This window comes from Peromyscus eremicus, chromosome 10 (genome assembly GCF_949786415.1).
Source record: "Peromyscus eremicus chromosome 10, PerEre_H2_v1, whole genome shotgun sequence".
NCBI classification, from domain to species: domain Eukaryota; kingdom Metazoa; phylum Chordata; class Mammalia; order Rodentia; family Cricetidae; genus Peromyscus; species Peromyscus eremicus.
Genome location: NC_081426.1, coordinates 87,022,669 through 87,049,696, shown reverse-complemented (window position 1 = coordinate 87,049,696; position 27,028 = coordinate 87,022,669). Strand labels below are relative to the sequence as shown.

Here is a 27,028-nt window from a genome sequence, read left to right as displayed (position 1 = left end):
TTCAGCCAATGGGCTCCCTACAGACTGGGATGCCCTTGCCCTCTCTGCTACCTAAAGAATGGCCTATAATAGTTATTGACTTAAAAGACTGTTTCTTTACCATACCCTTACAAGAAAATGATAGAGAAAAATTTGCCTTCACAGTACCTAATTATAACAATTCTCAGCCAGTCAAGAGATATCAATGGAAGGTCCTGCCACAGGGAATGTTAAACAGCCCTACTTTGTGCCAATACTTTGTGCAGAAACCATTGGAGATAATTCGTGTAAAGTTTCCGCAATCCATAATTTATCACTATATGGATGATATCCTATTAGCTGATCCAAAGTTAGATACATTAGAAAGCATGTTTGAAGAAGTAAAAAAAGTTTTGCCTCACTGGGGACTGCAACTTGCTCCTGAAAAAATACAAAGAGGAGATTCTATTAACTACTTAGGATATAAGATAGAGCTACAAAAAATTAGACCCCAAAAGGTACAGCTAAGGAGAGATCGATTGAAGACTCTTAATGATTTTCAAAAGTTATTAGGAAGCATTTCCAACTTACTGGGTATCATGGGAATACCCAAAGATGGACTACAAAATTTGGCTAATACTCTAGAAGGGGACAAAGAATTAAATAGTCCAAGAGAATTATCAGCCGAAGCTGAGAAGGAATTGGCTCTAGTAGAAAAGACAATTCGAGAAGCACATGTGGATCGTGTGGATCCAGAACTTAAATGCATTCTTGTCATATTCCCCTCCAGACATTCCCCAACAGGTATTTTGATGCAGAGGGAAGATATTATACTGGAATGGATATTCCTACCACGTAAACCAAAGAAGAAATTAAAGACTTATATAGAAAAGATCTCTGATTTGATTCAAAAAGGTAAACTAAGACTTCGCCAGTTGACAGGAATGGACCCAGCAGAAATTGTAGTACCTTTAACTAATGAAGAAATTTCATCACTATGGAAAGATAATGAATACTGGCAGAGAGCCTGCAGTAACTTTTTGGGAGAGATTAACAACCACTATCCCAAAAGCAAGAGAATAGAATTTATAAAGAAAACCGAATGGGTCCTTCCTCACATTGTACGACAAAAGCCAATTTCTGGAGTCCTCACATTCTATACTGATGCAAATAAATCAGGGAAAGCAGGATATAAATCAGGAGACTTAAGTAAAGTGGTACAAAGTCCATACAGCTCTGTACAAAAGGCAGAACTGTATGCCATTCTTATGGTACTGATGGACTTCACAGAACCCCTCAATATAGTCACTGACTCTCAATATGCAGAGAGAGTTGTTTTACATATTGAAACTGCTGAATTTATTCCTGATAATACAGAATTAACTTCATTATTCATACAATTGCAGGAAATCGTCAGAAAAAGGGAACATCCTATATATATAACACATATCAGATCCCATACAGGTCTGCCAGGACCTCTAGCACAAGGTAATGATGAGATTGATCAGTTACTAATAGGTAATGTGCTAGAAGCTTCAGAATTTCATAAGAAATACCATGCAAATAGCAAAGGTTTGAAGAAGGATTTCTCCATCACTTGGCAACAGGCTAAGGATATTGTGAAAAAATGTCCTACTTGTTCCATCTATAACCAACTTCCATTACCTGCAGGGAGCAATCCAAAAGGTATACAAAGAAATGAAATTTGGCAGATGGATGTGTTTCATTTTGCAGAATTTGGAAGATTAAAGTATGTACATCATACCATTGACACCTATTCAGGATTTCAATGGGCAACTCCTATGAGTTCTGAAAAGGCTGATTCTGTGATTACACACCTATTAAAAGTTATGGCCATCATGGGGGATACCTGTACAAATTAAGACAGACAATGCTCCAGCATATGTCTCCAATAAAATGAGACAATTCTTTGCTTATTACAATATAAAGCATGTTACAGGTATACCACACAATCCCACAGGCCAAGCAGTCATAGAAAGATCCAATCGAACTTTAAAGGATATGCTAAATAAACAGCAACAGGTAACAATGACTCCTAGAAATAGATTGCATAGTGCTTTATTAACCTTGAATTTTCTCAATGCTGATGAGAAAGGAACAACAGCTGCAGAGAGACATTGGACGACAGACAAAACTCCTGAGCTAAACCAACCGGTTTATTTCAAGGATGTGCTGACATCAGAATGAAAACCTGGATATGTTCTACGTTGGGGAAGGGGTTTTGCCTTTGTTTCTGCAGGAGAAGAAAAGCTATGGATACCAACAAAATTAATAAAAATTCGATTTGAACAGGAAAAACCCCTTGATGAGGTGAAGTAAAAGATCATCCACCAATGTGACATCTCTACAAGTTGTAAGAAAAATTTAACAATCAAGGTTGGGGTAGGGTTCTGTTTTTGTCTTTCCAGGATAATGGAAATACCCATCTTCCAAAAATCATAAGGCCTTGGATATCCAGATGTTTACAGCAGAAAGAAAGAATCTATTGGTACCAATCTACACACGGTAAAATCTCACTGTCTAACATCTATCTTTCTATCAATATAGAAAAGTTGTGGTTCCAATTCAATTATAAGCCAAGCTGGCTTTGGAGATGGAACTGGCTCACTCCTTCTCTAAACCCAAGCACATTGCTAAAACAAAAGTTTGAGAGATTCTTCAGTACCATATCAGAAGAGCCCTCTGGTGTGGGACAGAAGGAAACCAATAAAAAGGGACCATTGTCTTCTAGATTCTAATTCTCTCCATGCTTACTCTTGATTTCTCAGAATCCTTTCTTACATGCTATGTCCTCTTTAAATCCAAATCTTCCATTTTGATAACAAATAAGTTTTTCTAATAGCAATCTCAGAAGTCTCCAGAAGGAAGATGGGGCCCCAACAACAACTCTACCCAATCCAGAATGATGCCATGGTAATCATCATCATACTACACTTCTTACCAGAATTTCAGACAATCTTACCCATTACTCTAAGAATTGCTGCAGAACCTACAGTTAGTCTAACTGAAATTTAACTATCTGTGCTTTCTCACAGTACCCAACAGAGATAACATCACCCCCTAAACAGCAGGAAGCAATTCTAAGAAAACGACGCCCCTTCTCCCTTAGGTTTCATAATTCTCAGGGTTATGGATGATGGTTATAGGGTTGGGGGTGGAAGGAAATATTAAACTCAGTACTCTTAAAAAAAAAGGAAGAGAAGAAATGGAATGGATACGTATAAGACATTATGGTAGATTATTGTGTATACTAGTAAACAAATTTAGTAAAATAGCAGCCTTAAATAATTTGCACTGTAATTTGCACTGTTATGGATTCTTATATGTTGATACAAATGTAAACTATTTTTATATTCCTGTTTAAGATAATTTGTATATTGATACAAATACAGAACTATACTTGGTATAATGTACATATATTTCTACTCTTATTTGAAATGTTTGTATATTGATACAAATGTAAATTTATATTTGTCATACTTTATGTATGTTCTACTTCTGTTTAGGATATTCGGTATATTGATATATATTTAAGATTATTGTCATATTGCATATCCCACTACATACTCCTACCTCTGTTATAAATATTGATATATATTTAAGATTATTGTCATATTGTATATCACACTATACAATCCTACCTCTGTTATAACATCTTGTGTATTGTCACAACTTTGAAGTCATCGTTCTTTACCATACACTTGCTTATAGACTGTCTACCTTGTTTACGTGAAGCCTTAGTCCTTAGGTTATTTCAGTAGATAAGACTTATAGATTTATAGTCACCTATGCTTGTCATCTCTATAGTTACGTTAGTTAGGTTATACAGATTTACAGATACATAGGTCAGATGGACAGGTAATCTTCAAACACTTCATAGACCTAGAGAATATGGCATTTAAATAACTTAGAATTCTGTCGATGTGAGACACAATTGCTCCTGGCTGCACCAATTTGATCCCGAGAGAATGTTGGGCTTCTAGACATTTCCATTTGGAAGTTTGTCTTCTTGGCACAAAATGGCCTACTGGGCAAAGAACTGCCCTTGCCTCGACGGCTGACAGTACAAATGCAATGCTATCCTTTCTGGACAAGCGGGACACAAGGAAAGCGACCACTGTACTCTGCCCTGCCAAGACAGGGTAAGATGGTCTTTCAGAATTCCTGCTTCTGAAAATGGTCTGTCAGATACTTTAGGCCTGTAGCCAATTTGAATGCACCAACAATGCTGAGAAACATTAGGTGACTGTCCAGGCTGCCAGCTGTCTAGGTCTACTCTCACAAGATTCCCGAAAGTTGCTTGCATCCATCTACCATTTCTCAGGTACCATTATATTCCTTCTCAGGTCTTTGATGGGATTGAAGACTAGCAGTTATAGTTACAACTTAGTAGATAGAACATATTAAGTATTAGATTCAGGTTCTTTAGGATAGGACACCTTTTGGAATGATCTTTGTAACATGCCATTTACCTATGCTCTATACTTCTCTGGATTTTAGTATGTGTTTCTTGCTTGATATTGTTTGCATTGGTTGTAGTTCCATCTTATCTAGGTCATTATCCCTCATTATTCCTGGACAATATTTGATAACCATTTGTATATAGTCTTGTATTAGGTTAGAACTTTCTTATTAGACAAAAAGGGGGAGATGTAGTGGGTAGCCATTCCAGCTTTGTTCTGGAAGTTCCAACCCCCATTGAGACTTCGGCAACTGTCACTCCTACAAGGCGGGGCCAAGGGAGGCGCCTGGGGACCCGAGATCGGGATCGGCGAACGCTCTCTTGGTTCCAGGACGCTGGATGGTGGAGGTAGACAGAGGAGAGCTCCAGAGAACACCGCTGGACTGTGATACACCTTCCCCAGACCCCGCGACCTACCTATCCCTTAATTTGTAAGTTACGCCATTAAATAAATCTCCTTTTAACTACGTGGAGTGGCCTAAATAATTTCGACAATAGAAATCTGGCAGATGGATGTGTTTCATTTTGCAAAATTTGGAAAACTGAAATATGTACACCACACCATTGATATCTATTCAGGATTTCAATGGGCAACTGCTCTGAGTTCTAAAAAGCTGATTAAGTAATCACACATTTGCCATCATAGTTATACCTGCACAAATTAAAACTCACAATGCTCCAGCATATGTCTCTGGTAAAATGAAACAGTTTTTTGCTTGTTACAACATGAAACTATTGTAGGTATACCATATAATCCTATACAGGCCAAGAAGTCATATAAAGATCAAATCAAACTCTAAAGGATATGCTAAATAAACAGAAAGGGGTTAAAAAAAACTCCCCATAGATTACGTAATGCTCTGTTAACTTTGAATTTTCTCAGTGCTAATGGGAAAGGAACAACAGCTGCAGAGAGACATTGGATAATATAAAAAAAACCTACACAATTAAGTCAGCCTATATACTTTAAGGATGTGCTGACCTCAGAATGGAAGCCAGGATATGTGTTACATTGGGGACGAGGTTTTGCTTTTGTTTCTACAAGAGAAGAAAAGCTATAGATATCATCAAAATTGATAAAAGTTCGATTTGAACAAGAGAAACCTCTTAGTTAGAGGAGGTGATAGTTCATCAACCAGCACGATCATCCAATTTAAACTAACTTATACAACTAACAAATGCTTTTCATTTAATCAGATATAACTTGCCAAAAGTGAACCTCCTCAAAGTTAGGCTTGGGGAAGGGTTTTTGTTTTTGTCTTTTAGGAGAATGAAGGCTAAGGAGTCTGAAGAACACCAGACAAATGAGACATCTGAAGAAAAGGGACAAATCATCCAGGAAAAAAATGTCCTAAGAAAAAGAGTAAATTGGCCTACTGGTATATCACATATAAAATTTCATAAGTCTTCCTAAATGTTTGTTTCTGCTCTTCTCTACAGACACTTAACTGTCTTTATGTAGTCCCAGTTCAATTAAAATTAAAGCTGGTTTTGGAGTTGGAGAATGGCTCTCTCCTTCTCTAAACCCAAGCATGTTTGTTAAAAGGAAAATGAAAAATCTCTGTATCATGTTAGAAGAGCCATCTGATATGGGACAGAAGAAAAACAAAATTGGGGACTATTTTCTATTGCCACTAATCTCAATTCTTTGGTTCTATTTTGATTCTTTAAACCTTTCTTAAGGTATGAATTTTATATTAAAAAAACCTGACAGATAGGCTTTCATGAGTGTTTTCTTTACTTTTCTAATGTGACAGATTTAGTAGTAGCAATGGCTTCTTTCTGCTTCTTCTTTTTTTTTTTTTGTCTAGGAATGCTTTTATTTCTGCGGTTTTGATTGACAGCTGGTATATAACATTTGGATGTGGATACTTCTTTCTAGCATCTTCATCTATCATCTCATTTATTTTGGGCCTGCAGGGCCTCTGCTGCAAGGACCGTTCCTCCTCTTCCTTTTCCCTTTCCTCTTTCTTTCCCTATCTCTTCATTTTTGTTTTGTTTTGTTGCTGGAGACAGGGTCTCCCTATTTTTGCCCATTCTGGTTTCAAATTCAGGGTCTTCCTGTCTTAGTCTTCCAGGTGCTTGGATTACATCAATACACCGCTATGCCCAAAGGCACTGGTTTCTTAAATAGGTATTGAATTTTTGTTATTTTTATCTATCTGAGTCTCTCTGTGTATGCACATGTGCATGCAGGTTCCTGAGAGATTAGAGTAGGGCACAGGATCCCTTGAAGCTGGAGTTATGGGTGGCTGTGAGCTGCCCAGTGTGGATGCTGGAAACCAAAATCAGATCCTCTGGAAGAACAGCAAGCACCAACAGCTGAGCTGTCTCTCCATCTTTAAGCAAGCATTTAAACGTTTTTCCTTCTGTAATTTCTGGGGCACACAGTAGTTCTCTTGGTGGTATTCTACTATTTCCTTAGGTTTTCCTACTGCTCCTCACACTGAATAATTTCATAATGTTCCTGAAGTTTGGTGATTCCTTTTTCTACGTTGACAAAATCTACTACCAAGCCTATCCCAAGAAAAGTCTCCTTTTAATTATTTTGTTCTTTAGATTCAAAACTTTTGTTTAGACTTAAAAACATAATTTCTATGTCTCTTTTTGAACTTTCATTAAGATATTTTCTAACATTGTCCTGTCTATCTGTGTTCTCATACCTCATTGGGCATCTTCAAGATGATTGTTTTGAATTGTCTGGCAATCCAGCTCCCTCTGTCAGGGTGCTTACTAGAAATCTGCTTTAAGTCAATTGTGTCATAGTTTCTTGATTCTTAATGTTCTCTGCATGTTTGTGTTATTGTCTTCATGTGTGAAGAAACAGCTATCACTTCCAAATATTATGGCAGTGTCTTGACTCAAACAGACACACTGCCCAACACTACTAAATCGGAGTCAATGTAAGACCATCCCATCAGAGAGCACTGTGGGATTGATATAAAGACCTTCCCATCAGAGAATACTGTGGGGTTGGAAAAAGGTACCCTTAACTTCTTTCAGTCCTTCCAGGGGAGATCTTCTGTTCTCTCTGTAGTTTTTACCCTGTTTTATAGAACAACCTGTAAGAGGACACTTGCCTCTTTTCCTTGTATGGTATACAAGTGATTTTCACAATGTGATATGCTATGTGGCAGCAGAGAAATTGGCCCCCAAATGGGGACGAGGGTATAAGGTTCCTTTTGCATCCATCCTTCCCTTCTGAAGGGAAACCTCCTGTCATGTGCTCTCCCCAGGCTTGGAGAGCAAAACTGGTAATAGGGGTTCTTCCCTCCTCTTGTGTCCCTTCCTGGTTGTTCAGGACAGTGAATCCCACAAGCTGCTCACTACACAGAGGGAAGCAACCCAGAGTCAGCTTCAAGGGAGACACTCTATAAAGGCAAGGGGCAGGCATCCAGGACACACCCAGGTTTCTCTTTCCTGTTCTAGGGTAAATTACAATGTTAGACAATCTGCTCAGTGCTGGGCTAAACTGACCTTGGGGAGATTCTGACCCAACTAAGTGGAATTGTTTAGCCATGTAGATAGAGGCGGCTGCTCTGTGTTGTGCTCCTCTGGATATTTCTACTTAGTTGAATTAGGCATTCTTCTCAAAGGTATTTTGTCCTAATATCATTACATTGGATTTGGAGGAGTAAGAACTCTGCTCTTCTGTTGTGTCATCTAGCTGAGGCCATTCTCCAAACAAGTTCTGTTTAAACAGATTCATTTGATCAATTTTCAGGTATTTTATGAAACCTGCTTTCTTCCCATCTTCTGTCTCCTTCTTTGAATAGAATTTCACCTTCATTTTTCTTACCATTGTCCTTTCTACTTTCTTTTGCTTTTCTTTCCGTTGTTTCTTATTTTTTGTTCATTTTCTGAACTTTCTTGACAGCATCACAGTCAAATGCTTTTAGCACTAAGTTTACAATAAATCCCCAAATGCTTGACACTGAAGATTTCCCCTTGCGTGGATTATAGTCACTGTGAGATTAGGGACTAGTAAGAAAGTATTTCAGCATCCAAATGAGTTGCCTTTTCATTGTTTGGGCTTGCTTATTGTCTTATTTATTTAAAGGTAGAAGAAGAAAATGAAAAAGAAAAGATGGATTATGTGCTATGGCATTCTTAAGGCATCTATCTTCTTAGCCATGAGAAGCAATTCATCTCATACCATTAAGTTGTGGCATTGTAGTAGACGCATATGCTACCAAGGGTAAGGTTTGTTCATGGATCATAGTTACCTTGTTTCAGGGCTTATCAGTTTCACATTCTCAAAATATGATTATATAAAAGTAAAAGTAAATACAAGTAAATATCAATATAAAGTTGAAATTTCTGATTATTTAAAGAATAAAAACAGCAGGATAGGAGTTTTACATTATATCCATTTTACCACCAAACAATTTTCTGTTTCTCCTTACAAGTTTAAGAGTGGCTGGGAAAGGCAACCAAAGAATCATATTAATTATTCCTGGTTGCCAAATTTCAGGACAAATGCAGCCATGTATATATATATATCTCCTTTGGTCCTGTATTCTTGGTACTAGGCATGAAAATCTTTGGCATGGCTGGGCAGTGGTGGTGCATGCCTTTAATCCCAGCACTTGGGAGGCAGAGCCAGGTGGATCTCTGTGAGTTCGAGGCCAACCTGGGCTACTGAGTAAGTTCCAGGAAAGGCACAAAACTACACAGAGAAACCCTGTTTCAAAAAAACAAAACAAAAACAAAACAAAAAAAGAGAAAGAAAATCTTTGGCATGGACCTGCTTCTAGAAAGAAGAAGTAGCCTACCACAGGGCTGGGATTTTGTTTCTTTATTCTCCAACTGGTTCTCAGACCCACACTAAAAGATTGTGCATTTGAATGGAATTATTTAGGTCTTTTTAGACAACTAATGCTTTTATTCATAAAAGCAGGGGAAAGTAAAGTATAGTCTACAGGCTCTTTTTTCCAAAACAAAAATCTTTAGGAGAAGTTTAGTTTTGCAAATAATTACGCAGATTTTGAAATGATTTTTTTTATGTGACAACTATTTCACAATACTGGAAAATAAAATCATATATTTTTCAAAGGAACTGATTACGTGTTGTATCATCCAGTTTTATAAATTAGAGATGAGACTCATTTAACTTATGAGTACTTTGGTGGTTGGACTGCTGAAGTTTATGCAGATGAAGCCCTTTGGTCCTCAGCTACTACTATGTTCCTTTTTCAAACAAACTGAAACCAAATAGAAACTCGATAGCAACAATGTGTCACCCTAAAACCTGTCATGTCATCGCTGTCCTCATGCTCTAGTGCTCACAGCAAAGCATGGACATGTCATGAATGATGTAAAGTAACATGGAGGACAAAGTATCATGGAACTGGACTGGCAGGTTGCTGTGGGATGTATGGCAAATGTGTTGCTGATTAATCAATAAAACACTGATTGGCCGTTGGCTAGGCAGGAAGTATAGGCGGGGCAAGGAGGAGAATAAAGCTGGGAAGTGGAAGGCTGAGTCAGAGAGACACTGCCAGCCGCCACCATGACAAGCTGCATGTGAAGATCCTGGTAAGCCACGAGCCATGTGGCAAGGGATAGATTTATGGAAATGAATTAATTTAAACTATAAGAACAGTTAGCAAGAAGCCTGCCACGGCCATACAGTTTGTAACCAATATAAGTCTCTGTGTTTACTTGGTCGGGTCTGAGTGGCTGTGGGATTGGCAGGTGAGAGAGATTTGCCCTGACTGTGGGCCAGGCAGGAAAACTCTAGCAACAGCAGGTCATTCAGGGAATGGACGAGTTGAGGGAGAGAAACTTCACTTGCCTTGTGTTCTCTGGTGCACAATGATGCCTAGCACTTTGAGTAAAGGATGGTGAGGTACCTGGATTAGTTAGAACCCATGAGCGGTTAATTGTAATCGTACCATAGGGAGGGTGGAGATGTATGCAGATGTGAGACAAGAGAGGAAGACTGACAGGAATCCTTCATTTAAAAATAGAAGCAGTAATTGTCTTAAGCCTTAAAAATAATTTACCTTTAGGCATTTAAATAGAATCATACAAATATTATTAACTAGGCTATTACCTAAATACTTTAATTAGTTTTATTTCAGTTTTTTTTTTTTCATTGAAGTTCTGGAAGTATGAAGTCATCCGTAAAGTTCTATGCTATCTGTAAAAGGAGTACTGTGCAAAATCCGCTGTATCTTTAAGGTAAAACACTTTTATCTTAGTAATGCATTTATATAATTTTAAGAGAAAAAAGCGTAGTCTTTTGAACTTTGTAGCCTAGAACATTTTAAAATAAATAAAGCCAAAAGAAAAAAACCTGACAGATATGCTTCCAATGTGTTGGAAATACCTCTGGGCCAACATCTCACACCTGTAAATTTGTCGTTTTTGTGAAGTGCATGTCTCGAAGCTTTCCTGCTGCCTACCCTCTAAGTGACCCATCGATGAGAGCTTTGCAGAACAGACATCTCCAGGCATTAACCAAAATTGAAAGTTAACATGGATACAGGATAAGCTATTTTTAAAAATCAGACTATGATGACAAATAATAATATAAGTATATAATTATCCCCAAGTAGTGAACACTATATCATGCCACTGAATTTACTCTACAGTAAAATTTATTTCAGTTAAACTCTTCTTAAATCATCTCGTTAATCCTTGTATGAACTGTATGTGTACTGAGCTCTGTTGGTTGTATATTTTAGCCTGTGATAAAATGTAGAATTTATATGTGTGCAAAACAACTCATTATTGAATATGTAAGTCTTCTTGGGAATTTTGAAAGCAAAGGAATATTAAACAAGATTATACATTGTCTGTATAAAAATATAAAATTGAATGTTACTAAATGGTAATGTAGAGTCTGGAAGCTTGCAATGATTTTCCTAACATGGAGAGAATTGCTAAGACAAGCAGAAATAAGGGTCAGGAGATAGTAATTAATTTAGATTCAGCAGCAATGAGCTTTCTGGGGTGTGTGTGTGTGTGTGTGTGTGTGTGTGTGTGTGTGTGTGTGTCTGTGCTGTGAACCTACCTGTAAGCATGTTTGCACACACAAGCTCATATGTGAGTAGAGGGACAGAGGCATATGAGTGCTATGGGAATTTGACTTCTTTTCTTTTTAAGCAACGAGTCCAGAGAGGCCAGGATGATGCTGGCACCAGATGATGTGGATAGACATTCTACTATGGATTCATCAGGACATATTTAGGTTTTATAGACAGTCAGGACATGCATCTGAGAATGGTGTGCCATCTCTGTTCTATTCTTGAGTTTTACATGAGCAATAATACTTAGTGATCATCTTGGATAGAGATGCTAAAATGAGCTAAGTATTGAGAAATTCAGTTTATCTGTGAAATAATTCCAACTAGATATTACAAAAAAAAAAAGATGTGAACCATAGTTCAGAGGACATGAATAGATTCTAAAAGTATCCTGGGACATAACTAAGGTTCAGCAAGTCGGGGCCAATTTTCCCTTGATGACCTTTTGGCTGAAGCCATAATTATAGACCACTTTTAGTTCTGTTCAGCACTCTTCCACATACAAAGCTGTGGCACATGGTAATTCTTACTCTCAGTGACTGAAAATGAACTGCTGGTTAAGTACAAAGGGTTATTTTCTGCCAAGCTCAATGAAAGGAGGAAGTGGCAAGGGTGGGTACAGGAAGGCCAACATTCCCTTGTCTCAACTGTGGACAGTAGGATTGCTTAAGGTTTTGAAAGGCAACCTCAAATTAGGCTTTGTTAAGTGAGACGGACATCTGTAAAAGAGGCCTATGACCTAACAAAGGCCAACAGGGAAAATGGCATCCTCACATGACTAATTCTAAACAGAATAGAACATTGGTTTAAAAACTCATAGTATTTGATACCTGGTCTTGTATTTTTAGTTGTTGTGTGCAAAGGTCTCTATGTAACTTTGGGTACACCAGTTAATGCTGCAATGGCTCTGCTTCTCTTTTTGTAAAAGAACAAAAGAAGTCTCTAACCTACAAGATTGTTGTAAAGAGGAAACGAAGGGATAAACATAAATTGCTTAGCAGAGTGCTCAGTTAATTTTCATCATAACTCTAATTGTCTTGGACCTTTATTCCATTTTTCCTTGTTAATCACGGTGGTGTGGCACAGTCTGAGGGAGCAGCCTAGAAGCTAACACTAAGCCAACCCCTGTGGCTGGACTTTGGGACAGTTATAAACGTAAATACCCAGAGGAACCTGATAACTCCCTTAACAGAGTCCGTCAGGTTGATGGCACTTGTGCTGTTATTTGAACAGCCAATCCTGTTTGAATCTGGTGGAGCAATTTAGTACTAGGTGATGGTTGGGATCAGAATGAATGGGTCAGTGTGATGAGTCTTGAGTTTTTAGGAGACTCTTCAAGCCTCAGATATTGAACATAATAAAATTTCATCTTTCAGAAACATAACATAATTTAAAAAATACATTGTGCAATACAAAGACAAAAAATGATCTGTAGCTAGACCTCTCCCAGATGACTAAATTTACATGACTTCTTAAGAGATAGAAATAAAAAATAACCCACTGAGAAGGTGGATGGGAGAAAACTTAATAGACATTTAAAAGGAAGAAATTCTGAGCAGTTAGTGAAGATGTCCAGTCTGATCAGCCATCATAGCAATGAAAATGATAACCATAAGGAGCAATCATTTGCAACTTATCATAGCAAAGATAGTCAGGATAGTGAATACTATCTCTTGGTGTAGATAAAGGCAGGACATATCATTTATAAAGTACTTCTTTTAGTACATGTAGGTATAACCACTTTAAGAAGCAAAATGTCATTGGCTGTATACATTCTCTCTCTCTCTCTGTCTCTCTCTCTCTCTCTCATCTCTCTCTCGTCTCTCTCTCTCTCTCTCTCTCTCTCTCTCTCTCTCTCTCTCTCTCTCTCTCGTGTGTGTGTGTGTGTGTGTGTGTATGTTTTTGTATGACATGTCACGAGGATGTGTTGAGGACAGAGGTTGATGTCGTGGCAGGTGTCTTCCTTGAGTGCTTTTCACATTATTTTTGAGACAGGTTCTCTCAATGAACCCAGAGATTGCCTATTGGCTAGACTGGCTGGTTAGCTTAGCAAGCTCCAGGGATCTGCTTCCTTCCCCGTACAGGACGTATTATAGCTGCATGCTGCTATGACTGGCTTATACATGCGTGCCGGGGATCTGAACACTGCTCCCATTCTCACACTGTAAGCACTATGTTGGTGAGGCGTCTCCCTAACACATATGTAACTTTTATTCATCTTCCTTAAAATCTATAATACACCTAAGTTTGTGTGTAAATGCACATATATAATTTAAATGAACTTTTCTCAACTAGGTTGATGATGTTTTTTTCAAGAGCCAAAGACCATATTAAAAACAAAACAAAACAAAAATCCAATCCAACAACGGGCATGCAAAGCCTTCTTTTGGGTTGTTGATCTGATTGTCCAAGAGACTCCCAGAACATTATAGATGATTTATGTTGCCCTTGGTTGCCCCAGAAGTGGAAGGTATGTCCCTACTGCTAAAGACATCCTGCACTTAATTTCAGACACAGGGTCCAGAGGACCCAGAGCTGGAGCTAACCCAAATGCCTCCCCACTGAGGACTAGCTTTCATGTACGTTTTCAAAGGAGGGAGATAACCCTCAGACCTACCCAACTCTGATGCCTATGAACCACATCAATGACCAGCACAATAACACTATGGGTGAAGGAGTGGCATGCATACCTTGGTGGAAACTGATATCTCTCTATTTAGACTTAAGACCTGCTCAATCAGAGGGAAACCATACCTGGTACTAGAAACCTAGCCAACTTTCCAGGGCAAGTAAAGTCACAAATCTTGGAGGAGAGTCTACAACCACCACTTTATTAAACCAGCATGATCCCTAAGGACATTCTAAATATTTATCCTTTTACCTACAGATAAGTGTAGTCTTCATGCACCACCCTCATCAAGGGAACTTCTCTTTGCAATAGACAGCGAACACGACAGAAAACTACAACCAATCAAAATGCAGAGTTGTGGAGCCCAGTCCCAATGTATACATCTATAAAACAACTCCCATGGCTAAGGCTTATTGAACACTGGAGAAGAAGGGGTAGAAAGATTATAAGACCCAGAAGATCTGGAAATTTGCTATAAGATTCTGTCTCCTGTGAATGTCAGAAGCTACAACCACAGCCTCACCAGCAAGACTGCCTAAACACTAGCTTAACAAGGACAACACCAATAGACATGCCACACTGGATAGGAGAAAGGCCCCGAGACTTCAACTCCAGACAAAGAACTACAGGCAAATAAGGAATACTGAGAATGGAATAAATAGCCTTTCCCAGGGAAGGGCACACCAATTGGTTATCCAATACCAAGTGGTCAGCCCTGAATGGATATACACAAGTAAATTATTCAGACTGAGCAGGTTATATTTAGGAATATATATGTATACATATATGTACATAATATATAAATAAAATACATGTGTGCATATATGTGTGTAACAACAATTATTGAAAAAAGAAGATGTGAACTGGAAAGGAGGGAGAGGGAAGGAAGAAATGATGTAATTATATTATAATCTCAAAAATAAACGAATAAAGAATGCTAACAATATAACAAGAGTATTTAGATAACCTTCATTAGTGGACATTAAAATCTTAGGGTCAAACATTATGGAGGAATTTACCATGAATGATTAGATCAATACAACCTAAATCTACTGATCAACTTCAAAAGATCTAAAATTGGGCAATAGGAAATACAGAGCATCTCATATCAAAAGTTCTGGAAGAAAAATACTGAAATGGTCGTCATTCAAGTGATTGTATAGGAAATAGGAAAGTGGATAACAACAATGTGAGAATGATCAGGGAATCAGATGGTGACAGAATGGTTCACTAAGAAGCCAGCAGCACAGAGTGCCTGTTATAAAGTAAGGGGGCACTAGGCAGAGGAGCCAGCAGCACGGAGCGGCTGTTATAAAGTAAGGGGGCACTAGACAGGGGAGCCAACCCTTTTCTTGGTTGTTCTGACTAGATACACCATCTGTAATTGTTTGATTTAATCAATGAAGTATAAATAGGCACTCATCAGGTTTGATGTTCTATAATATAATATAGAATATTCAGTTAAGTATGATAAGGTCATAAGTGTTGTTAATCGCAGATCCGGACAGCAGTGTTTGCAAGTGAAAGTCTGTATTGGTTTTTCTTGTAACATGAGCAAATCTGTTAAGGTGACGGGGACTAGGGTGCCACTGGTTATAAGGGCATTGGTAGGGAAGAGGTCTGAGACAAAGCTTGGATTTTACTTTTATTTTTCTTATTTGATTGATTAAACTTGCTCTCGTCTATCTTATAACACTAGAGTGTCCCTATTAATGGGGTGGCTTGTGATATTTCAGTCCATGCATGCATGTATAATGTACAAATTGTGTTACCTCTCACTTGTCTTCTTGAACTTCTATCCTTACTCTATGATGAGAAGTACTAAAATCCTTTCTTCTAGTGTCCTGTAAGATGCATCATATTATTTTATCTTTGGTTATCATACTGTACTATACCACATAATACTTTTTACATTTTTCTAACCATAGCTTACTGCCCATGCATCAACTTTTCCTCAGATTGCCCTGCCCTTTCATAGCCTAGGGTAGCCAATACTTTGTTCCCAACATGTATGAGATCAACTTGTTTAGATACCATAGGAGTAACACCATGAAAGGATTTTATATTTTTTATGACTGTACAGTATTCCACTGGATTTATGTACAATATTTTTTTAAAAAATCCATTCATCTATTGAGGGATGCTTAGGTTGTTTTCACCACTGGGTTATTATTGTGAATAGTGCTACAGTAAACTTGGGTGTATGGATGTCTCTTTATATGGATTCCATTACCTTTGGAAAGATTGATGGGTCACACTGGAGCTCTAGTTTTAGTTTTTAAAGGAACATTTATACAATTTTCCCTAATGGATGCACTAATTTACATTCCCACTAACTGTGTGAGGGCTCCCTTTCTTTCCACATTCTCCTCAGCATTCACGACATAACTGGATTTTGCTGGAGTGAAGTGGTATCTTTCTGTGGTTCTGGTTTGCAGTTCCCAGATGATTCATGACATGGACAGCTTTCCATAGCCAGGCTCACATTCTTGTCCTTTGTGCATTATCATACAAGGCTCAACATGCAATATACAATAATTCTATGTCTTTGTCCCTGAGGTGTAAGAATTGTGTACAATTTACCTCATATCCGTGGGCCTTGGAAGGAGTCTTCTTTTTCCAGTAAAGTAAACTTCAAAATCTTCAGTTTTTAGTCTGTGGGCATAATCAATATATCCTGACACTTCTTGCCCATGAGAATTTTTGTCACGAATGAAGATCACAGTCTGGTGGGAACAAAGAACAGGAAAGGAATAGGAATAAGGTCACTTGAGTGCTTTAGCTCAGCAGAACAGAAGCTGTGGCTAGGAAGCATTGCACATGTTCATTTCAAGGGCTGTATGTTTCACCCTTATGACTCTCTCAGGTAAGACAGTATTATTTCTCCCTCGCAGGATCCGGAGAAGCAAGAAGCCTTAGATGCAGATGGCACATCCACAGTAACTCTGCAGCACATTATAAACAATTCAGGCCAGCATTCCTAAGAAAACTTTATTTTAAGTATTAAAAATACATGGATTTATTTACTTACTTCTCAGTCTCATTATCTTCTTTATGGTCATCTGTTTATCAGAAAACTGAGATACAGAGAGAGGCTGAGTTTCTCAGGTCTCCCAGCTATCATTCAACTCATTCAATACCAGCTGTCATTCAACTCCAGGCTTGTATTTCTAACCACTATTTCTTCCTCCAAATGAACCTCTACATATCGGATATTAGAGCTATATAAATAGGTTCTTAGTATCATGACAATCAAAAATTTATTTTACAAAATCAAGTATATTAAACTTAAAGAATAAGTTGCACTCTTTAACACAATTCTCATCCATATTGATTCTTCACAAATCTACTGACCACGTTCTATGTGTTCATAATTTCTCATGGTAAAAGAATTGAGTAAATGGCAGGAATGTTAGAGTCCAGAACCTCCAAACTTACGTTTTGGTGATGAGAGACATCTGGACAACAGACAATGAAAATTGAAAGCCAGAGAAGTACCAGTGAATGAAAAGCACAGTAGAGCTAAAGATGAGTGTCAACACAATGATGTACAGGGTAGGCTCATTTAGGGAATGAGAAAAGGCCTGAAGACACAGACTTTAAATGAAGGACTTCAGTGATGGAAGCAAGCCATGGGAAGGAGCAGGTGAAGCCCAGTGAGCAAAGAGAATCTGTGGCACAAAGGCCTAAAGCATAAATAGACCAGTGGGCATGGTTGGATTGTAACTTTCACCCTTAAGATCCATAAGCATTCTGCTCGAGTTTTAAGACAAAGCTGATATAAAAATTATATATATATATATATATATATATATATATATATATATATATATATATATAAAATGTTCTAACTCGAAACATATGCATTTGTTTGTAAAGTGAGACGAAGTAGCAGAATTCTGTGGCAAAGTTCACTAGTTGGATAAGACCAGGAAACTATTCAGCCATCACTGGGCTGCCACTTGTTGGGCCTCTGTGGCAATAAACCAACATAGTTGACCTTAGGTATCAGAGATTCCCAAAGAACAAAGCTAGAAAATTGGAGGGACATTTTCCCATTGAATCTAAGAAAAGACGTTACTAACAATATCCCAGCTGCAGAATGACTGAGCAGAGCCGCGTTTCTAACAGTTGTGATTCTGCTGAGAGGTTACCTTGCCTGCCTGTTCTGGTTGTTTGGCTGCTGGGTACTGAAATCACTGTGCCAAGGAGGATTATGCAGCAGGTTCTTGCTACAAAAATAGAGGAAGTATCTGAAAAATTAATCTCACACTCCATTGATACATCAGGATGACCTAACACTTGCTGCTATTCCTGTGTGCAACTTGACATTATTTCAACCCACTAGTCCTTTGAGATCCTCCACGGAGCCTGGTGGTGAGTAGTACAGATTTCTTTATGATGGGTGTTATTTTCATTTTTTGCAGCATAAATTTTAAATTGACATCAACCCAAACAGACTTTCTGAGACTCTCATGCTACTCAACCAATAGCTTGATTTGTAGCTGCTCCTTAAACAGGGCCACGAGCGACAACTTCTAGTGTGTCATTAGCATTCCTAGAGGTACTGAGCCTGTCTTCACCTGCAGCACAATCCTGAGGGTAGGTCAGTCATACTGGACATAAGAGGAGAAAGACGTTCTAATGAAGCCTTCTATTTTCAGAATGAACCTCTATACCACAAAAAGAAAAATCTCTCCTCTCTCTCTCTCTCTCTCTCTCTCTCTCTCTCTCTCTCTCTCTCTCTCTCTCTCTCTCTCTCTCCTTACTCCCTCTCCCTAACCCCCCCATGTGTGTTTGTGTGGGTACATGTGTGTCTTTCTCCCACTGAGAAATATTTTGCCAGTAGAATGACAGACTAGATATATTATCCATTTTTTTTGTGGTGAAAGCAAATAAAATTTCTAGGTCAAATCAAAAACATAACTTCTGAAATACATTGGCAAGAAAATGAGGTTGTACTTAAAATGGAAAGACCCAAAGAGGACAGCAGAGCCCTGAGCCAGCTCTGTCCTGCAGGCACCTGAGTCATGACCTCCAGCCTGTCGGAGCCGAAGCTCGTTGTTCACATCTTGCCTCATGATAATTCTGGGGAATAATAAGGTTGAAAGCGCAGCAGCGACTCCTACTACAAAAACACTTGTTCTCATTCAGAGGCCTAGTACTGGGGGTTTTGGACTCCTTATCTTATATAATCCTCTAAAAGTTGTAGAAGGTGGGTTTGGATGTAGGTCATGGAGCTGGGAAGGGAAATATGGCAGGGAACAAAGAGACCCCGAGGGAAGGAGAGGAAGGGAACAGAATGCATGTGACAAGAGTTAAGAAGAGGGTTAATGGGAAGGGAAGTGGCCAGCAAGAGCTGGGCAAGGACAGGGAGGGGAGAAGGGAAGCAGGACCAGCAAGGGCAAAGCTTGAGCAAATGTGCTGTAATAAATGTGAAGCTCATTAATCTGCATGCTAATTGAAAAATAATAAAGATTGAATAATGTACAGGTAACAGTATGACCCTTGTTTTATCAATGTGGGCACTAAGCATCCATGTATGCGCAGACAGCATAAGACACCTAAAGTTAGACTTGGGTTGGCTTCCTGTGGTGTCCATGTTCTTCTTACTGGGTGTATAATGCACAGACAGATCTGATTTCAGGTGCCGGCTCTGCCATCGACTTGCAGTGCGACTCTGGTAAGTTACACCTTGTATTAGTCTCCTTTATACTAAAATGAGTTAGCCCTTGCCTCAAAAGCTGGTGTTTAAATTAAACAAGCCTATTTTGCTGAGCACTCAACAGTGCCTAGCCCGCAGTAACACACTAAATCAGTCCTCCCTACCTGTTGGTTTTCTGACTGTTTCTGTTTCTGTGGCCACTGTGTTGAGACCGTGTTACTTTTGTTAGCATCTTAAAGGTGAGGAAACGGACTCATCACACCAGCCTCCCTTCCCTAGATGTGCGTGGCTGAGGTAACAGTGCATGCCTCATTTCTTCTGCTAAATTTAGTCCTTCTCAGGGAAAAATTGAACACATTTTGAAATTTAGATATAACTATGTCTTCAGCATTGCTATACATGCATAGAACAGACCCAGTTGAAGATGAAGCTGTGATTCCGGCTCTTAAATAGCCAGAATAGGACATGCGAGCCCCCTTGGGCTCACAGGCTTCTTCTGCCCGAGTGTGGCACAGCTCGGTAATGGACAGCTTTGTTGTTCTGAGCCTTGTATTGTTTAAGAACAACTGTTTAGGTCCCTCTGCTTGTGTTGCTCCTCACTCTTATTCCAGTGGTATTGAGGGCACAGTTTACATAACATCAAATTCATCCTAAATTGTAAGTGCATAACTCAATCATTTATTTCAGCAAATTCACAACATTGTGGATAACAGTCCAAGTTTGGGTCATTTCCATGACACCAAGGAGATCCTGTGGGACAATTCACTAACATCCCCATCCCACCAGCCTCAGGAAGTCTTGAATGCAATTACCTTTTCTGCATTTTCATAGAAATGAAATCATCAATAAATAAACATCTTTTCACTCTAATACCATTTTATTTTTTTGGTTTTTCAAGATGGGGGTTCTCTGTGTGACAGCTCTGGCTGTCCTGGAACTCATTTTATATACCAGGGTGGTCTTGAACTCACAGAGAAGCACCTGCCTCTGCCTCCCGAGTGCTGGGATTAAAGGCATGGGCCATCAGCACCCAGTTTTTTAATACAATTTTTTAAAATCATAGTTAATTTCCCAAAAGATATCTAAAAGCTATACTTTTCATAGTAAAGGGCTCTATTACATGATGTTACATTTATATAAAAAAAATTCAAAATGTACATTTTCATTAGAACTCTTAATTCTTTCTAGAATTGGCCAAAGTAGAACCACAAATGCATGGAGGTTAAATGACACTTTTGAAGCTGTACACAATGACCTGAATTTCCTAGCCACCTAGTCAGAGAAGACTGGTTTTTAATTAACCACTAACATAAAGCAGGAGATAGGTCTCTCTGTCTGTATTTCCAGTGTGACAAGCCATTGAAAAGTATCTGCGTATGTTCATTCCTGATACAGAAGTGGGGTTTGAGACACAGAAATGGGAGTGCAGGGTCTGAGGTGTCAGTGACAGTCTGTAACCTCAAAAGCAAACAGGTGTTAAATGAAAAGACTCCCAGAGCGAACACTTAGATCCTCCTGGCATTTTGTATATTGGAAAAAGATGAATTAAAGTAAAATTTAGTCTGTTCATGTATCATGTAGATCTTTGGCTGCTTGTCTTTTCCCAGAAGTGGATTAAAATACAATCTCATAAACTTGTTATAAGCCGGGAACATGTGTTGCCTAGTTTCTCCTGCCAACTACTAATGAGGAGATATGAACCTGATACAGCGAAATGGGACTGAGAGGCCAGGGGAGCCAGAGTCACAGAAACGGAGCAGAACACAAAGGCAAGCTTAGCCGCACACTTCAGGGCTGACACTCCAGCAGGACTTCAGAGCTGATGACCAGCGTGGAGTGTCTGTGCTACCCTTCGGGGACGACCGCTGCCTCACACAGAAGAACGTAGAAATGTTCCTCTGGGATTTTACGACTGAGGAATGTGCTAATGAATCATTAGTTGAAGGGAATATTTTCTTCAACTCAAAAGAGAAATGACTTTTGCTGATGCAGTCATAGTTCTTTGGGGATCAGCACTGCTTTTCAACATTTTAAAAGGAATGACAGAATAAATTTCTTCGAAACAGATTACTGTGTGACATTTCTGTGTTGATAACTGTTTTTTTAATTCTATGTTCTTTGACTGACTTGGATGGCTGTGTATAGTCTCATTATTCACACACATCTTGGGGCTGTTGGTAATAGCTCTTCCTCTTCCCTCTTGCGAGCAGGCTCAGAAGGACCACACTGTTTTCCATATCCAGTTGGCCAAAGCAGCTCACAGTCTAGTCCAGATTTCAGAGGCAGGGAGAGTGACTTCATCCCCTCTTGGCGGGAATGCTGCTGAGGGGCACTGCAAGGGGAGAGGCTGCAGCACTGCGGCCATTTTTGCAAGGAGTGTAATCCACTGAGAGTGTCACATACAGCTCACTTGTTCGTTTGCAACAATTGAAGGTTTGCTTTCCAAGGGAAATCGTTGATGTTAGTTTTCCATTTTGGTCTGTAAGATGTGTCCATATTCAAAAAGTTCTTATGTTTGTGTTTTTTGAAGTACCTGTGAGGAAAATAATACTTTAAGACCACTTGCCCTCACCAATAGAATTCAAAATGGTCTGGAGGTTTGAGTGAATGAAAATAACATGCAAAAATACATAAGGATTTTTTACTTATATAAACTCCAAATGCTAGAAATAAAAAAATGAGATGGTCAAATTTATATGTAAACTGAGATTTACTTTTAAAATCTAAATTATAAACTGAAGACCCTTCAGTGGAGGTCACCATGTGTTGATCCAACCCAAATGTCTATGCAAAAGTAAGTTTTAGTTCCCCAAGTAAGAAGCATTAGCTATTTATTGCACATACAACCTTCATGCCCACTATGGTTTTCACTAAGACTAAGATTTCTCCAAATATTTTCATGAAAAGACTTGTCTAAAGTAATGTTTCAAAAGCTAAACCGAGATGATACTGCAAAGGAAAAGTTACTCTAAAATGAACATTGAAGTTCTAAGCTCAATACCATTGAAGTATTTTTGATTACTTAAAGTATTGCTTTGAAGAGTAAACATTTACAGGCCTGGGGAGATAGCTCAGTGAGTCAAGTTCTTATTGTACAAGGCTGAAGACAAGAGTTTGGGTCCTCTGTGGCCATATACATTCCAGGCAAGTGAGGCAGGCCCTGCACAGTCTTAGTGCTCCTGAGGCAGAGGCAGTTTCCTTGGGCAAGCTGGCTAGCCAAGACATGACAAATCAGTGAGCTCTGTCATATTCAAATAAAAGATGCGCCTCAGTATATAAAGTAAGGAGCAATTGATGAAAACACCCAATATCAACACACACACACACACACACACACACACACACACACACACACACCTGCACACACATGCCCCAAATGCAATAGACATACACACATACATGTATACAATACACACAACAGAAATATAATAAATGACTATGAGCAAAAAGACAATTATGAAAAGAATGAATAAATAGTAGATTTTGCTTTATTGCAAAGAGTGAAGTTAGAATATAAAATCAAATATCATTGGTACAAGGATTGGTGGGTGAAAGGAATGCATACACATAGGTATATGTATATTATAAGTGTTTTTCAACAGGACAACTTTTATGAGTACCTACTCTTTCTTAAAAGCATGCACTTCCAAAATCTTGTTAGTAATCATACCACATTAAGCCTTCCAGCTCCTTGATTTCTAGTTTGCATACTCTAGAGACTCCAAACCAAGAATTCTTTCAGCACGTTGGGGAACTCATCCATCAGGCCACTGTTTCACCATGAATCATTCTATGTGCTGTTTCTCTTCACTCAGTGTGGACACCACAGTGCCACAGCAAGTTGCATGTGCAGAGCATTTCAAATACACTGAGCAATCCTGAATACTCATTGAAAGATTCAATACTTTTTCAACTGTACTTCCCCTTTATTCTGTTTTTACACAGAATAATTAAGATAAATATGGGAAAAATATTATTATTAGTTTCAGTGAAGGTTAATAATCATTAACTTGAGTAGACCTCATAACCCTTGTATAATAATTGGCCATAATACATTTATTGTGTCTTTTTTAGCTCAAAATTTATGTTTTCTCTCATTAAACTTTTTGCGATGCATTTTCTTGTTATTTTTTTTCCTAAGAGAAGTCAGAATCACCTCATTGTCCTCCTCCAAAATCACCTAGCTCTGTGTTCTTCCTTCCACAAGAGTATAAAAACTGAAATATATAGGCTTCCTATATATGTTTGCCTCAGCTTTTTACTAGTTGGCCACATTTCTTTACTTGTTTCTCTTGAATTGTAGTTTTTTTTCTTCTATGTGGTCTTTTATATAAGATTCTATAATAGCTACTGTTTTAAAGAGAAACAGTAAATTATGGTCCCAGATATCTTTTTCTCTTTACAGGAAATTCATATTTTTTAGTCATAAAAAACAATCTTTTTTTTGACAATTTTACTAAAATGGTTCTAACAACATTTATCCTTTCTTTAAAAATCATCATGACAGTCAATTCTCAATGTTCACTTGACTCAATTTCCATGGCATTTGATTTAACTGTTAGCCCCACCCCTTTGTGAGACACGTTGCTCACATGTTTTGGTGTCCTCCCAGGTCCCCACGAGCATGCTTTATCCCTTTCTTCTTCTTTATTGGTTTCTCCTGTTCCTCGTAATCCAGAAGTGTTGGAGTCCCCAAGGCTTGGGTTCTCTCCTTTTCTGTGTCTTGATTCATCCATTGACTGATCTTAGCCAGAGTCACGGCTTTAAGGACGAGCTCTTACTCTTCCATGCTCTTCATACTTGGCGTTCACCTCTTAGAGTTGACACACATGTCTCATGTCACCCTCCACAAGACTCTGTCTCCTATTTCACCTGATCTTGGTCAAACCTTTCTTCTCTATACCTATACCTAATTGTTTTAGCCCAAAGCCAGGTGCTTTGATCTATTACTTCTCATCACACCCCACACCTATCCTAATCTGTTGGTAAGTTCTGCCTCTACCTTGGCACACGTACTAGACTTGCATAAGTGACTCCTCCATCACCCCTAAACCTCTTTCTAGCACTCAACGTGACTAGCCATTGGAGAAATAATCCTACTGCTGCTTTTGTGTATATATTTTTTTGCTTGTTTCTATGTATATCCTAGACTAGCTTAGAACCCATTGTGTAATCCAAGTTTGCCTTAAATTCATGATCCAGGCCGTGCAGTGGTGGTGCACACCTTTAATCCCAGCACTTGGGAGGCAGAGCCAGGAGGATCGCTGTGAGTTCGAGGCCAACCTGGTCTTCAGAGCAAGACCCAGGATTGGCACCAAAACTACACAGAGAAACCATGTCTTGAAAAACAAACAAACAAAAAACCCAAATAATAATAATAATCATGATCCAGCCCTTCCTTAGGCTCTGACTGCTAGAAATGCAGGCAAGCACGACCAGGCCTGATTTGGTGTGCCCTTTTGTGTGGTATTTTCTCAGACAAAAATAGTCTTTTTTTTTGAGTTTTTCAAGTTTGATCTATCACATCATTCTAACGAAAATAACAAATATATTTTAGTCTCTGTCACTTTGCCATATGCTGGTCTCCGTCACAGCTCCATCTAGCTGGTATTTACTTCCTTAGCTTTGACGCTTTCCTTTATTCTCCTTGGATTGTAGGGCCCATAAAATGAAGAATTTTATGATTTTTTAGTAAATACCTGCTAAATGAATGAATTTATGGAATTCCTAGGGTGGAGTATTTGATTGTGTTCTAGGTTGCTGAATTTTAGCACAAAGAGAGAAAGAAAGCATGGCACTGATTATACCCCCAACATCTTTTCAATTGTGACAGAGTAAAAGCCAATTGGGAAATGAGGGAAACAATTTTTTTCTTTTTTTGTGAAATCTTGAGAAATTTACCTGCTTAAAGCAATGGAGAATTGGGCTCTAATTTGAGAAGACCATGGCATTGGGGGCACTTCCACAAGCTGATGATGCCCACTCTGCTTTGATTAGTTGAAAAACAGAACCAAACAGCATTTGCCATGGAGGCATTTTTTATGTTCAAACTTCTGTGGCCTACCCCAGAGCTCTTGACTCAGTTGATGTGGACAGTAACCCAAAGTCTTCAGGCAGGTCGGGGCGTTAGTGATTCTCCTGTTCGGGAGCATCCTGAGACACACAGCCTTCTTTTAAGGGGGCTTGTGTCTCAGTGCTGACTTGGAACAGGAAACCCGGTGCCCCTTGTCATTAGTTCTTGGATGAAGTAGAGATTTTCAGCCTCTACAGAGAAGGATTTCAGAGATCTCAGTGACAGGCAGACTCAGATCTCTCCACGCTTTGAACTACAAGTGGGCTAAAGGTGTTCCCCAAAACCAGCATCTTCTAGCTGCTGGGATCTGTGAATGGCTCCATACATTGTAAAGTCTTTGTACATATAATGATAGGAAGCATCTCAAAGTAATGAGACTGTCTTTATTCTTGCTTCAGGGGCACCCTTGTAGGAATGGCAAAGGGAAGTTAGAAACAGGTAAACCAGTTAGCACTTGGATTTGTTTTTGAGGTTGGCAACAATCAGAACCATGAATACTTCCCTCCTCCCCATTGGAAAGTATATATACCAGCCTCAGCCCAGCCTCAGCTTTTTTTTTTTAATACAATGATCTTTGTTTTTCAGTGAGTCAAAATACAACCCTTTTTTTGTGAATGACATTTAGACAGACAGAGGGAGGAGCACTTTCTGTGTGTCTTCATGTGGCTGTGACAGCACCTGCTCATGTTTTTCTCCTTCTTGCTGCTTGGTTCCTTTATGTCTGTAGTTCTGAGAGATTTCTCAGTTGATAAGCCTATTTACCTAGTTGCTCATCTATTATAATTCTGAAGTTGGCAAAGCAGTTTATGCTAAGCCTGATGTCCTAACTACACATTGGCTTTTATGTATAATTAGTTATACTATTCAATATTTATACCACTTGGCTACAATGAATATGTGACTAACTCTAAGATATATATGCAAGTGACTTAAATTTCTCACTCCACTGTTTCCTGCTTGAGTTTAATGGATTGACATGAAATTGTCAACTTAACAATAGTGTGATTTATGACCTGTGATTTTGTAAGTCAGAAACCTGGCATGGGTCTTACTACATTAAAATCAAAATGCCATGGTCCAATTCCTGCCTACAGGCTCCTGGAGGAAATAGCGCCTTTCCTCCCTTGTCTAGTTTCTTGAGGTTGCCCACATGCCTTGGCTCATGGAGGTTTTCCTTCATATTCAG

General features: G+C 38.8%; 1 protein-coding gene across 3 annotated transcripts in view; it reads right to left on the bottom strand.

Annotated features, from left to right (window-relative positions):
• The window catches only part of Cfap299 (cilia and flagella associated protein 299), a 497,260-nt gene that overhangs the window by 75,091 nt on the left and 395,141 nt on the right, over positions 1-27,028 (bottom strand). For all 3 annotated transcript variants that reach the window (XM_059274708.1, XM_059274710.1, XM_059274709.1), the window contains exon 4: positions 16,688-16,830. In XM_059274708.1, coding sequence (XP_059130691.1) covers positions 16,688-16,830 — 143 coding nt within the window. The remainder of the gene's footprint in view (positions 1-16,687; positions 16,831-27,028) is intronic.